General features: G+C 39.0%; 1 protein-coding gene across 6 annotated transcripts in view; it reads right to left on the reverse strand.

The window, feature by feature from the left end:
- SLC44A5 (solute carrier family 44 member 5) overlaps positions 1–14,839 on the reverse strand; it is a 296,509-nt gene that overhangs the window by 54,821 nt on the left and 226,849 nt on the right. For all 6 annotated transcript variants that reach the window (XM_053243954.1, XM_053243949.1, XM_053243953.1 and 3 more), the window contains one exon: positions 973–1,057. In XM_053243954.1, coding sequence (XP_053099929.1) covers positions 973–1,057 — 85 coding nt within the window. The remainder of the gene's footprint in view (positions 1–972; positions 1,058–14,839) is intronic.

A 14,839-nucleotide genomic window follows, 5' to 3' on the forward strand; every position in this document is an offset into this window, starting at 1 on the left:
GCCAAATACTGTGCATGGTGTTCTCTTTCCACAGACACTTACCAGTTTCCCTTTCAACAGTACCCCTGCACCCTCTGGAAAGTCATCCCAATATCGGAGATCCCCACCCCACCCAAGAGTATGAGACATGAGAGCCTTCCATTGGAAGGGAATATTGTTCCTCCCCGATATGTAACACAGGCTTGGTATGCCAGCAGTAAGGTCATGAACAAGATCCCTAGAGTGACCGTTAATATTCATTCAAAACATCTGGGGCCAATATAGTAGTACCATAATTTTGCTATGAGCAGCTCCAGAGAAACTATTTATTTTCCTTCATGTAATTAATACCCATTAGCCAGCAAAACCAGGAAGTAATCAGATAATCCAAAGGGTCATTTAAGGTGAAGTGACAGTGTTGTTCATTATTTCTGAATTAACAACAGTTAATTTCTAGACATACAAATTGTTGGGTGTTAAAAAAGAGTTACTCATTTTTAAAAGTATGGGTTTTTTGCCAGAACTGGGGGTACGTGTGAAACAGTGGGAACACTATACCAATTAATTTTCTGCAAAATATTCAACACAAACCCAGTAATATTGCACAGATAAACGCAGAGCAAAATGATTAATAGTTGAAGCAAATCACAGTCTCAAAGTATTTTCAAGAGTCACACTGATGAGATAAGTCATCAAGATATAAATTTATATAATTACATGACAGTCCAACAGGATTAAAACATAAATGACTGTTTTCATCCTGTTGGATTGTCATGTAACTATATAAATGTTACATAAATTAAACATAAATTGTCATGTTATATTTCTGTGTGTGTGTGTATGTGTGTGAATGCACGTGCAGTGCACCTAGTAATAGCATTTACTTTTCTGTCATGCATACATAAAACAATTGGCAAAAATCGGCAAAAAATATTCATCTTACAAGTAGTTTACAAAGAGATACTCCATATTTTCTGATTGCCTTTAACTTACCTGTGTTGTAGGGCACTGAAGGTTTATTAGCACTAGAGGGCTGGCACATTTCAGAATGTTAAAATAAAACAATATTGTCTTGTTCCTATAGTAGAATGGGTATAAAATAATAATAATCTTTTAATATAATATCATATTAATGCAGAAATTATTCACAGCATGTATGAATATGTAACAAACATTCACCCCCCGACCCCCAGCTCCAAACCACTATTGCCAAATTCAGACTGTAAGACCAGGGTGGGGAGAATAAACCTCCAAAATTCTTTCTTCATTCAAGTTAGCACATCAGTCCATATTCTGGGGACAGTATTCTCTATGCAATAGATAACCTTGGGTGGCACCAACTCACCAACATGTCATGCTAACCTTATCCTAGAACTCACAGGTTCTGTCATGAATGTTTCCTTTCCACATAGCAGTCCTCCTACTGACAGTGGCTCAGATCCCAATTAACAGCTTGAAGAGGCTGTTGTACGGACCCTTCCATGCACAGAAGGACCCCTTATAGGAGCTCTTTCCATTCATGGATAGGTTCACTGCAAATACAGTGGTTAATAGGGATCCAAGCCAGTGGATCTTTCCATACATATAGTAGTTGAAAACATCTAAAATACATTCTACAATGTACAAAGAAGCTGGTGGTTTTTATGTTAATCACAAGGTGGCACTAAAAAACCAATCACAATTTTGTTTGCATCTAGAAACCTGTGGCTTAGATAAAGTCCTAAGAATCTTCTATCAAACATGCAAATATGGATCCTATGGAAAGTGCAAACTAGGCTGACTGTATGAGAGAGGGAGTGGGGGAGCGAGAAAGAGTGTGCTATTCAATCTCTGGTTTCTCTTCAAATCGTATAAATCTTTTGTATAACTATTCCTTTCTGACAGTCTTGCTCAAGGATTGGCAGAACACAGACAGGCTTCTAGTGGGAACAGTTATGTCTTCTTGAAACAATGGAAATAGAAGACAATATTCACCTTCATTCACAAAGCCTGAACCTTCACAAGTGAATACCACTTCAATGTAGTATATCAGACATGTTAATAGGTTATTATTATTATTATTTCTTTACACAGTAAGACAGGTGTTATTGACTGGTTTGTTTTATCCAGACATCGAGTCCTTCCCAAGAACCTGGGATGGCTGAATTTTATTATCCATGTTGTTGCTGCTGTTATAGCTATCGTTGCAGAATATAGGCTGTTCCCAGTAAAGTTGCTTTTTGTAATTGGCTGATGGTGGTTTCTGTGGCCACTATGGTGTTGAGGTGCTCTTCAAGGTCTTTTGGAACTACACCCAGGGTGCCAATGACCACTGGGATTATTTTGGTCTTTTTCTGCCACAGCCTTTCTATTTCAATTTGTAGATCTTTGTATTTGGTGATTTTTTTCTATTTCTTTTTCTTCTGTTCTGCTATCCCCTGGTATTGCTATGTTGATTATTTTAACTTGTTTTTCTTTCTTCTCGACTACAGTGATATCTGGTTTATTGTGTGGCAGATGTTTGTCTGTTTGTAGTCGGAAGTCCCATAATATTTTTACATCTTCATTTTCTTCAACTTTTTCAATTTTATGGTCCCACCAATTTTTGGATACAGGCAGCTTGTATTTTTTGCAGATGTTCCAGTGTATCATCCCTTTGTTTGTAGTCAGTCTGTGCAATCTTTTTACAACAGCTGATTAGGTGGTCCACTGTTTCATCTGCTTCTTTACAAAGGTGGCACTTGCTGTTTGTTGTGGATTTTTCTACTTTTGCTCTTATTGCATTTGTTCTTAGTGCCTGTTCTTGTGCAGCCAGTATTAAACCCTCTGTTTCTTTCTTCAAGTTGCCATTCTTAAGCCATTGCCAGGTCTTGGTGATGTCTGATTTTCCACTTATATTGTGCAAATATTGACCATGCAGGGGCTTCTTTTTCCATTTTTCTGCTCAGTTCTTGACTTGTTCTCTCTTGTAGACCTGCTTTGTTTCATTGGTGTTGAATAGTTTCTCATTATTGACCATTTTAAGTGTATCTTCTTCACTGTCCTTTATATATTCTTCAAGGCCTCTTTTCTCCTCCTCTACTGTTTGATGGACTTGCAGCATTCCTCTTCCACCTGAGCTGTGAGGGAGGTATAGCCTATCTACATCACTGCGGGGGTGGAGAGCATGATTGATGGTCATGATTTTCCTGGTCTTACGATCTAGAGTCTCTAGCTCTGCCTGGGTCCAGTCTATTATTCCTGCAGTGTATCTGATAATAGGTATAGCCCAGGTATTTATGGCTTATATGGTGTTCCTGCCATTGAGTTTGGACTTGAGGATTTTTCTAACTCTCCTGATGTATTCACTTCCAATTTTTCTTTTAACTTCAGTGTGTGCGATGTTATCAGCCTGGAGAATGCCCAAATATTTGTAATGTTCTTTCTCTTCCAGGTTCTTGATGTTGCTTCCACTGGGCAGGTCTATTCCTTCTGTTTTTCTTATTTTCCCTCTGTTCATTATTAATGCAGCACACTTGCCAAGTCCAAACTCCATTGCTATATCGCTACTGAATATACGGACAGTTTTTAGCAGTGATTCGATTTCTGACTGGGACTTTCCATACAACTTCAAATCATCCATGTACAGCAGATTGTTGATTTGACTTGATGTTTTAGATGTTTGGTATCCGAGGCCTGTTTTGTTTAGTATTTGTGAAAGTGGAGTCATGGCGATTACAAACAACAGAGGGGATAGTGAGTCCCCTTCGAAAATACCTCTTCTAATGCTAACCTGTCCAAGTGTCTCAACATTTATTGTTAACTGTGCACTCCACATGCTCATTGCTTTTAAAATAAATACCTGAATGTTTTTGCTGACACCAGTTGTTTCTAAACATTTTAGTATCCATGTATGAGGCAATGAGTCGAAGGCTTTCTTGTATTCAATCCATGGAAGACTTAGATTTGTTTTTCTTCTCTTGCAATTTTCGAAAATCATTTTGTCAATCAGCAGCTGGTCTTTTGTGCCTCTGGTGTTCGGGCAAGTTCCTTTCTGTTCAACTGGAAGCTGTTTGTTAGTTAAAAAGTGTTGCATCACTTCATCTGCTATTATTCCAGTTAATAATTTGAACATGGTTGGCAGGCAGGTTATCGGTCTCTAATTACTTGGAACTGCACCTTTTACTGGGTGATGAGATGAGTTTTCCCAGTTGTTAGCCATTGTTCAATATCACCTCCTTGCGAAATGTGATTGAACTGTTTTGATAGTTGTTTATGAAGGCTTGTTAGGTGTTTAAACCAAAAGCCATGCAGTTCATCATTGCCTGGTGCAGTCCAATTTTTAATTTTCTTTGTTCTTTCACTTATTAATTCTGGAGTTATTATTAGATCTTGCATTTGTTGGTTACATTTTTCGACCTCTTTCATCCAGCCTGCTTTTTTATTATAATCTATTGGATTGTCCCATAATTTCCCCCAGAATTGCACTCTTTCTTCTTTATTTGGTGTTTCTACGTTTCTCGCAGTTTCTCCTTCTATGCTTTGGTAGAAACATCTCTGATTCGACTGGAATTGGAGATTCTGCCTGTGTTGTGTAATTCTGGCTTTGTATTTGCTAATCTTCTTTGACACTGCTGTTATTTGCTGCTTTATTATTTCCAGGACTTCTCTAATTTTCCTTGAATCTAGGTGATATTTTTGGATCAGATACTGTTTGGTGTTTTCATTCTTCAGCGTCTTGTCTTTCATATCTTTCAATTTACTAGCATCTATTCTAAGCCTGGTGATTTTATTTTCTAATCTAATCTTCCATTTAGGTGATGTACTACTTTCTTTTTTTACAGGTCCACTGATCTTCTATCTAAGCTCTTGTGTTGTTATTGTTGCTACACTGTATATTAGTTGGTTTGTTTCTTGCAAATTATTGGTTGTTATTTCTGCAAGTGCAGCCTTGACATCTTTTAATGCCTGAGCAAGTTGTTTTTTGGCAACTCTTTTTAGAGCTGGAAGTCGAACCCTGGTGGTTGTTTGGTTCATGTGCTCAGTTATTTTTTGCTTTGTTGCTTTTCTGTTAAACGGCATTTGGGTTTTTGAGGTGAAGGCAAAGGGGAGGTTGCCTGGTTTTGATTTTGGAACAATTCAGTAACAGTGGCATCCTCTATTTCCAACACCTCCTCCACCTGCGCCTGAGCAACTTCTTCAGTTGGTGGTAATTCTTCTTCCATATCTTGAGCCTGTGTTGCTCTTTGCAGTTCTTCCAGCTCAACTTCTGTGAATACTTTATTTCTTATTATGAATCTTCTCTGGTCTACTAGCCTTTGTTCTGTTATTTCTCTATCTGGATGCTTCTCTTTCCAAATTGGGTACATTCTTTTAAAATAACCTCTTCTAGTTGGACTAGACTTGTAATAGCAGATCATTATTTCCTTGTTGGCATTTTTCGTGATTTTTTTCTGGTTAAGTGACATTTCTTCCAGTAACTTTGCAGTCTTCAGCCCTGGTTGCTCAACTGAAGATCCTGAGTCCTGTAGCCCACTTGCCACTAGATGTCCTGGGACTCCAGCACCTGGCGCGGTCCTTGTTGACCCGGGCGATTACCGATCCGGTATAGATTTATTAAAGTTACACTCCAGAAGCGCTAGTTGGATTGGACACATCGCTGATATTCAAGCAATGTGTTTCCAATCTAATTAGCACCTCTGGAGTGCAGCCAGGCTATTCAAAGCATTTGTGCTCTTGAACATATAACCCAAACCACCAGAGCTTTACTGAGAACCCAGAGCAGCATGGTTGGATCCACCGAGATCGACTCCATCCTCCTAACACTGACAACATGTGGTCCACGTATGATGATAACTAGAACCTGTGTATAATTGAGGTTCAGAAAATGGGAAGATTCAACTTTGGAAAACTCCCAAATCCAACTGATATAACCGTGGTAGTTTTATTATAGAGCTGAAGTATTTGCTATCCGCTGACAGTAATGAAAAGAAAAGAAAAAATACACTGAACAGTAGAAAACTGCAACAGTAATAGGCTTGTATCATTTTTATTTAGGCTGTATTTCATGGTAGAACTGTAGTCTTGTGAATGCAAAACAAATTTAGGGTTTTTACGGGGATTAATAGATGGATTAAAGTGCAGAGGGGATCCCTAGAGCGATTCTAGTGGTAACACAAGATGAAATTAATTCTACATTATTGAATTCATTGGAGTTCAATTTCCACCCCTCATGATCTATGAATGTTATAGTGTTTTTTAAATTTCAAATCTTCTAAAATATTTACTTGCTGTGATATTTGTTGAAAGCACTGGAACATTTATTTACATTTTATTGCTGTATGCCAAGGCGCTCCAAAGAGCAGTAACACAAAGATTAGCATCCATCTTCAAATTTAATTTCCCTCAAGGCATGAATTAGGGCTGGCTTTTGGACTTTGCAAACCCAAAAATGTAAATAAGCAACCCATGTCACCTACAGGTCAGTGTGAAGAATTTCATATAGGTTATCACCTCAAACTGCTTTCCCCCCTCTAAGACAGCCTTATAGTAGCAAATGTAAATTTTCATTTCTTAAGCAAACCAGCCAGGAAACCATGGCTGATGAAAAAGCAATGTAACTAGGTTTTTACACACCTCTAATACATTCCTATGCACTTACTCAGTTCTTCTGTGTGTACAAAATTGCAACCATAATATATTAATGTAGTAATCCTATACACATTTTTTTGGAGTAAGCCCTATTGAATAAAGTGGCTGACATTCAGCACAGGCTAACACAGGCAGTTCTACACCAACTTTGCAAGGCATCTTCAGACATCTAAAGCAACACCAGTGGTGTTGCACTGCACAATCATTCCACTGTACTAATTCTTAACATTGTACAATATGTTAAGGCAGTTGCACAATGGACGTAGCATTGTGCAACTGCAATTGAACAATTTTAAATATTAGTGCAAGAAAGCTCTTTCACAACACTGTGTATGTTGCTTTAGGTGCCTGTAGCCATGCAGGCAAAGCAGATCCGCCTACACTGACAGCAAATGTAACACCGATTTTCAAAAAGAGATCCAGGGGCAATCCAGGAAATTACAGGCCAGTTAGCTTAACATCCGTTCCAGGCAAATTGATGGAAAGCATCCTCTAGGATAAAATTGTAAAGCACATAGAACAGGCCCTGCTGGGAGAGAACAAGCATGGCTTCTGCAAATGTAAATCTTTCCTCACAAACCTTTTGGAGTTCTTTGAGAGTGTCAACAAGTGTGTGGATCAAGGTGATCCAGGTGACATAGTACAGGTGAAACTCAGAAAATTAGAATATCGTGCAAAAGTCCATTAATTTCAGTAATGCAAATTAAAAGGTGAAACTGATATATGAGACAGATGCATTACATGCAAAGCGAGATAAGTCAAGCCTTAATTTGTTATAATTGTAATGATCATGGCGTACAGCTCATGAAAACCCCAAATCCACAATCCCAGAAAATTTGAATATTACATGGAACCAATAAGACAAGGATTGTAGAATAGAACAATATCGGACCTCTGAAAAGTATAAGCATGCATATGTATTCAGTACTTGGTTTGGGCCCCTTTTGCAGCAATTACTGCCTCAATGCGGCGTGCCATGGATGCTATCAGCCTGTGGCACTGATGAGGTATTATGGAAGACCAGGGTGCTTCATTAGCGGCTTTCAGCTCTTCTGCATTGTTTGGTCTCATGTCTCTCAACCTTCTCTTGGCAATGCCCCATAGATTCTCTATGGGGTCAGGTCAGGCGAGTTTGCTGGCCAATCAAGCACAGTACACTGTATACTTTTCAGAGGTCTGATATTGTTCTATTCTTCAATCCTTGTCTTCTTGGTTCCATGTAATATTCTAATTTTCTGAGATTGTGGATTTGGGGTTTTCATGAGCTGTACGCCATGATCATCACAATTATAACAAATTAAGGCTTGACTTATCTCGCTTTGCATGTAATGCGTCTGTCTCATATATCAGTTTCACCTTTTAATTTGCATTACTGAAATTAATGGACTTTTGCACGATATTCTAATTTTCCGAGTTTCACCTGTATACCTGGACTTCCAAAAAGCTTTCGACAAAGTTCCTCATCAAAGACTCCTAGGGAAACCTAGCAGTCATGGGATAAGGGAACAAGTACATATGTGGATTGCTAACTGGTTGAAGGACAGGAAACAGAGGGTAGGTATAAATGGAGAATTTTCACAATGGAGGGAAGTAGGAAGTGGGGTTCCCCAGGGATCTGTAGTGGGACCGTTGCTTTTTAATTTATTCATAAATGATCTAGAAGTAGGGGTAAGCAGCGAGGTGGCCAAATTTGCAGATGTTATGGAAATCTTTTGGGTAGTGAAATCCCAAATGGATTGTGAGGGGCTCCAAAAGGATCTCTCCAAACTAGGGGAGTGGGTGAGAAAATGGCAAATGCGCTTCAAAGTTGGCAAGTGTAAAGTGATGTACATTGGGATTAAAAAACCCAACTTCAAGTATATGTTGATTGGTTCTGAACTGTCAGTGATTGACCAAGGAAGAGATCTTGGGGTCGTGGTGGACAGCTCGTTGAAATTCAACTCAATGTCAACTCAATGTGAGGCACCTGTGAAAAAGGCCAATTCCATGCTAGGGATCATTAGGAAAGGGGTTGAAAATAAAACTGCTAATATTATAATGCCCTTATACAAAACTATGGTGCGGCCACACCTGGATAACTGCATACAGTTCTGGTCACCAGATCTAAAAAAGGACATTGTAGAACTGGAAAAGGTGCAGAAGAGGGCAACCAAGATGATCAGGGGCCTAGAGCACCTTTCTTATGAGGCAAGGCTACAATATCTGGGGCTATTTCGTTTAGAAAAAAGACGACTGCGGGGAGACATGTTAGAGGTCTATAAAATCATGTATGGAGTGGAGAAAGTGGATAGAGAGAAATTCTTCTCCTTCTCACATAACACTAGAACCAGTGGTCATCCCATGAAATTGATTCCCAGGAAATTTAGGACCAGCAAAAAAAGTACTTTTTCACACAACGCATAATCAACTTGTGGAATTCTCTGCCACAAGATGTGGTAACAGCCAACAACCTGGATGGCTTTAAGAGGGGTTTGGATAACTTCACGGAGGAGCGGTCTATCAACGGCTATTAGTCAGAGGGCTACAGGCCACCTCCAGCCTCAAAGGCAGGATGCCTCTGAGTACCAGTTGCAGGGGAGTAACAGCAGGAGAGAGGGCATGCCCTCAACTCCTGCCTGTAGGCTTCCAGTGGCATCTGGTGGGCCACTGAGTGAAACAGGATGTTGGGCTAGATGGGCCTTAGGCCTGATCCAGCAGTGCTGTTCTTATGTTCTTATGAATGTCAGCCAATGGAACTAACTTCTGAGTAAATATCCCTTGGATTGCACTATCTCAGATGGGGGGAATCAGTAAGTTCAAATGCAACTATTTTCTCACATGCAACTTGTCGACTCTGAAGAGCTCATTCATACCTCTCACCCCTAAAGGATTCTTCTTGCTGCCTTGGATATGACAAAAGCAACTGATCAGACGACTTTGAAAATAGCATGCAACACCCAAAATAGACTCCAAATTGAACATAGCATGCAACTCCCAAGATAGATTTAATACTCTTCAGATGGATGCTATCAATTGGACTCAAGAATGGCTTGGATACATGAGGTGGTGATTGAAACTGAAATTTCCAGAAGAAGTAAATGTATAGAATGAATATCAAGAAAAATACTACAAAGCATTAAACAGCACTTGAGGGTTTCAAAAGAGTTCATAGATATTGTTTTGTAGTGTTTTTTTAATAACTCGTGAGAATTACAAGGATCTTCCGTAAATTATTGTGAGAACAACCCCAAAGAGTTTGTACAGTAGTCTAGGCAGAAGGGATGGTCAACTTAAAAGAAGTACCTGCTTCCATATTATTCTGCCATTCCATTCAGGACTGTGGGGGAGGCCCTGCTCCATGTTGCAACATCTTTAAGAGGTAGGTTTGTAGGAATGGATTTCTTGTTTACAGCACCCAAACTGTCGAACTCATTATGCTGGGACACTTCTCTGGGTCTTTCTTTATAAGCCTTTTATTGATTAGAAGGCCATCTTTTTATTGTTTATGTATTATTATCAAAATGTATATCCTGCTTTTCCGCAGAATGGGTAATAATTAGATATGTTTTCAGTACTGGTTTGCTGTTTTTCCTGTTTGGAGCGAGTCTGCTGGGTTTTTTTACCATTCCTCTTCCTGCTCTTACGCTGCACAAAACTGTTAATATTTTACTGTGTAACTGTTTTATGAATTTGTCTTGTAATTTTGTATTCTATGTTGAACACCACTTTGGCTCCCAATGCTCCTCGCTCTGCTGTAGTTATGTTTGGAGGGGTGGAGGGGCATGAAATATTGCCTGGCAAGATGGATACTGTCCAGCAGATGCCAGATGACTATTGATTGATTAAGTGTCGTCAAGTCGGTGTTGATTATTAGCAACCACATAGATGCTCTTCAGGATGATCTGTCTTCAACTTGGCCTTTAAGGTCTCTCAGTGGTGCATTCATTGCTGTCATAATCTAGTCCATCCATCTTACTGCTGGTCATCCTCTTCTTCTCTTTCCTTCAACATTTTCAAGCATTATGGACTTCTCAAGGGAGCTGGGTCTTCACATAATGTGTCCAAAGTATGATAGTTTGAGCCTGGTCATTTATGCCTCAAATGAAAAATCTGGATTGATTTGTTCTATGATCCATTTGTTTGTTTTCCTTGCTTTCCCAAAGTCTTCTCCAACACCAAAGTTTAAAAGTGTCAATACTTTTTCTATCTTGCTTCTTCAGAGTCCAGCTTTCGCATCCATAGAGTGTCACAGGAAACACCATTCTCCAAATGATTCTAATATTTGTAGGTATAGACATGTTACAGCATATAAATATCATTTCCAAGGTCTTCATTGTAACCCTACCATGTGCTAGTCTGCAATGTATTTCTTGACTGCTGGATCCTTTACTGTTGTTGGCTGATCCTAAAAGACAGAAGCTATCCACCACTTCAATGTCTTCATTATCGGTTCTGAGGCTGGTTGCTGTACCTGTTGTCATTAAGTTTAGTTTTCTTTACATTTAGTAATAGTCCCATTTTTTCACTGTGCTCCTTGACTTTCATTACTAAAGCCTGCAGATCATCTGCATTCTCAGCTATCAGAGTGGTTTCATCATAGTAGCACAAGATATTGATGTTTCTTCCTCCAACTTTAAAACCATTCTCAGCTTCTTCCAATCCAGTTTTTCTCAGTATATGTTCAGCATATAAGTTGAATATATAAGGAGAAAGTATACAGCTTTGTCTTACTCTTTTGGCGGTTGATTATATCTTAAATAAATAAATAAATAAATAACTGGAATAATAGCAGATAAGTAATGCAACACTTATTAACTAATAAGCACCTTCCAATTGACCAGAAAGGAAATTGCCCAAACACCAGAGGCACAAAAGACCAGCTGCTGATTGACAAAATGATTTTAGAAAATTGCAGGAGAAGAAAAACAAATCTAAGGGTTGCATGGATTGACTACAAGAAGGCCTTCAACTCATTGCCTCATATATGGATACTAAAATGTTTAGAAAAAACTGGTGTCAGAAAAAACATACAAGTATTTATTTTAAAAGCAATGAGCATGTGGAGTGTACAGTTAACAATAAATGTCGAGACACTTGGACAGGTTAGCATTAGAAGAGGTATTTTCCAAGGAGACACTATCCCCTCTGTTGCTTGTAACCGCCATGACTCCACTTAATACTAAACATACAAATACTAAACAAAACTCCACTTTATACTAAATATACAAATACTAAACAAAACAGGCCTCGGATACCAAACATCTAAAACATCAAGTCAAATAAACAATCTGCTGTACATGGATGATTTGAAGTTGTATGGAAAGTCCCAAACAGAAATCGAATCACTGCTAAACACTGTCCGTATATTCAGTAGCGATATAGCAATGGAGTTTGGACTAGTCAGGTGTGCTGCATTAATAATGAACAGAGGGAAAATAAGAAAAACAGAAGGAATAGAACTGCCTAATGGAAGCAACATCAAGAACCTGGAAGAGAAAGAACATTACAAATACTTGGGCATTCTCCAGGCTGATAACATAGCACACACTGAAGTTAAAAGAAAAATTGGAAGTGAATACATCAGGAGAGTTAGAAAAATCCTCAAGTCCAAACTCAATGGTGGGAACACCATACAAGCCATAAATATCTGGGCTATACCTATTATCAGATACACTGCAGGAATAATAGACTGGACCCAGGCAGAGCTAAAGACGCTAGATCGTAAGACCAGGAAAATAATGACCATCATTCATGCTCTCCACCCCCGCAGTGATGTAGATAGGCTATACCTCTCTCACAGCTCAGGTGGAAGAGGAATGCTACAAGTCCATCAAACAGTAGAGGAGGAGAAAAGAGGCCTTGAATAATATATCTAGGACAGTGAAGAAGATGCACTTCAAATGGTCAATAACGAGAAACGATTCAACACCAAACTAACAAAGCAGGCCTACAAGAAAGAACAAGTCAAGAACCGAGCAGAAAAATGGAAAAAGAAGCCACTGCATGGTCAATATTTGCACAATATAAGTGGAAAATCAGACATCACCAAGACCTGGCAGTGGTTTAAGAATGGCAACTTGAAGAAAGAAACAGAGGGTTTAATACTGGCTGCACAGGAACAGGCACTAAGAACAAATGCAATAAGAGCAAAAGTCGAAGAATCAACAACAAACAGTAAGTTCCGCCTTTGTAAAGAAGCAGATGAAACAGTGGACCACCTAATCAGCTGTTGTAAAAAGATCGCACAGACTGACTACAAACAAAGGCATGACAAGGTAGCAGGGATGATAACACTGGAACATCTGCAAAAAAATACAAGCTACCTGTATCCAAAAATTGGTGGGACCATAAAATTGAAAAAGTGGTAGAAAATGAAGATGCAAAAATATTATGGGACTTCCGACTACAAACAGACAAACATCTGCCACACAATACACCAGATATAACTGTAGTCGAGAAGAAAGAAAAACAAGTTAAAATAATCGACATAACAAAACCAGGTGATAGCAGAATAGAAGAAAAAGAAATAGAAAAAAGAACAAAATACAAAGAGCTACAAATTGAAATTGAAAGGCTGTGTCAGAAGAAGACCAAAATAATCCCAGTAGTAATTGGTCCCCTAGGTGCAATTCCAAAACACCTTGAAGAGCACCTCAACACCATAGGGGCCACAGAAATCACCATCAGCCAATTACAAAAAGCAACTTTTTTACTGGGAACAGCCTATATTCTGTGACGATATCTATAATAATAACAGCAACAATATTGATAATAAAATTCAGCCATCCCAGGTCCTTGGGAAGGACTCTGTCTGGATAAAACAAACCAGTCAACAAGACTTGTCTGACTGTGGAAACAATAAAAATAATACTTACTCAGTTTTGCTTACACTTCACCTGAAGCTGTATTTACTTCTGAGCACTAGCTCAAGGAATATAGTAGCAAATTGAAAGCAATTAGAGGGAAGCTTTTGATCATAATAGAGTTGTGGAGCATGGGAATTGTGTTACGGTTTGTAAAAATGGTAAAGGATATATAACAGAAGAGAGGGGGAAACTGGTCACTCCAGCTTGGGGGATAGGAAAGGAAATAGGAATCATTCAAAACTATGGCAAGATACATTTAAATTACTCATTAAAATATTTTAAATGTAAGAACAGTTTAGCAGTGCATTACATTGCCTAGGTATTCAAAGAAAGGGAATATACACAATCAATCAATCAAAGTTTATTACGGTCTATGACTAGCACAACAAGGGGGGAAAGAAAAAAAGAAAAAGAAAAAGAAAGGGAATATATATAGAATGCTTTAAGATATTCTGCTATACAGCAGATGATTGGACTCTTGACCCACTGGACCAATATCTACTCTGTAATTCTATGGATGTATTTTGGGTACACAGAAACCTACGATTGGCACCTGGGAAAACATTATATAGAAAAATTACCATAGTGGGCAAATATTGTCATCCATCTAAGAGTTAGGAATTGCAAATTGTGAAAGGCTCCAGGCCCGGAATCCAGACAAGAGGCTATAGACATTTCTAGGACCAAAAATTATCCTTTAAAAAACCCAAGATGTTGTTCTAGTAAAAACTAATCAGCCTACTTTCCTTTCACAGTCTCTACAATTGGACTAAATTTGGTTCAAATCAAGGTCCTCAAGTTAGATCTCTTGCACCTCATGTGTCCACCACCTTGAATCAGGGTGGATGACATCATTACAAACTACACCATTGGGGCATACCTATGTGGTTCAATTCGGTTAGACTGTCCACAAGTTAGAGCACTTGAGCCTCAAAGGTTTATGTGTCCGCCATCTTGAACAGGGTTGGATGACATCATCACAAGCCATGCCATTGAGGTGTGCCTATGTGTCCCTACAGCTGCATCAATTTTGGTTCAAATCAGTTAAGCGGTTCGCAAGTTAGCCCGCTTGTGTCTCAAAAGTTTATGTGTCCTCCATCTTGAATGGGTGTGGATGACATCATCACAAACTACGCTGTTGAGGTGTCCATGTGTGTCACTCACTTCAACTGTACATAATTTGGTTTAAATTGGTTAGACAGTCCACAAATTAGCCCACTTGCACTTCAGATGTTCACGTGGCTACCATCTTGAATTGGAGTGGATGACACACCACACCATTTGGGCATTCCTATGTGTCCCTACACCTGTAGCAAATTTGGTTCAAATAGGGTTAGGCAGTTCACGTGTTAGCCCACTTGCGCCTCAAAAGTTTACATGTCCACCATCTTGGATCAGGTCAATCC

Source organism: Hemicordylus capensis, chromosome 4, assembly GCF_027244095.1.
Source record: "Hemicordylus capensis ecotype Gifberg chromosome 4, rHemCap1.1.pri, whole genome shotgun sequence".
NCBI lineage: Eukaryota > Metazoa > Chordata > Lepidosauria > Squamata > Cordylidae > Hemicordylus > Hemicordylus capensis.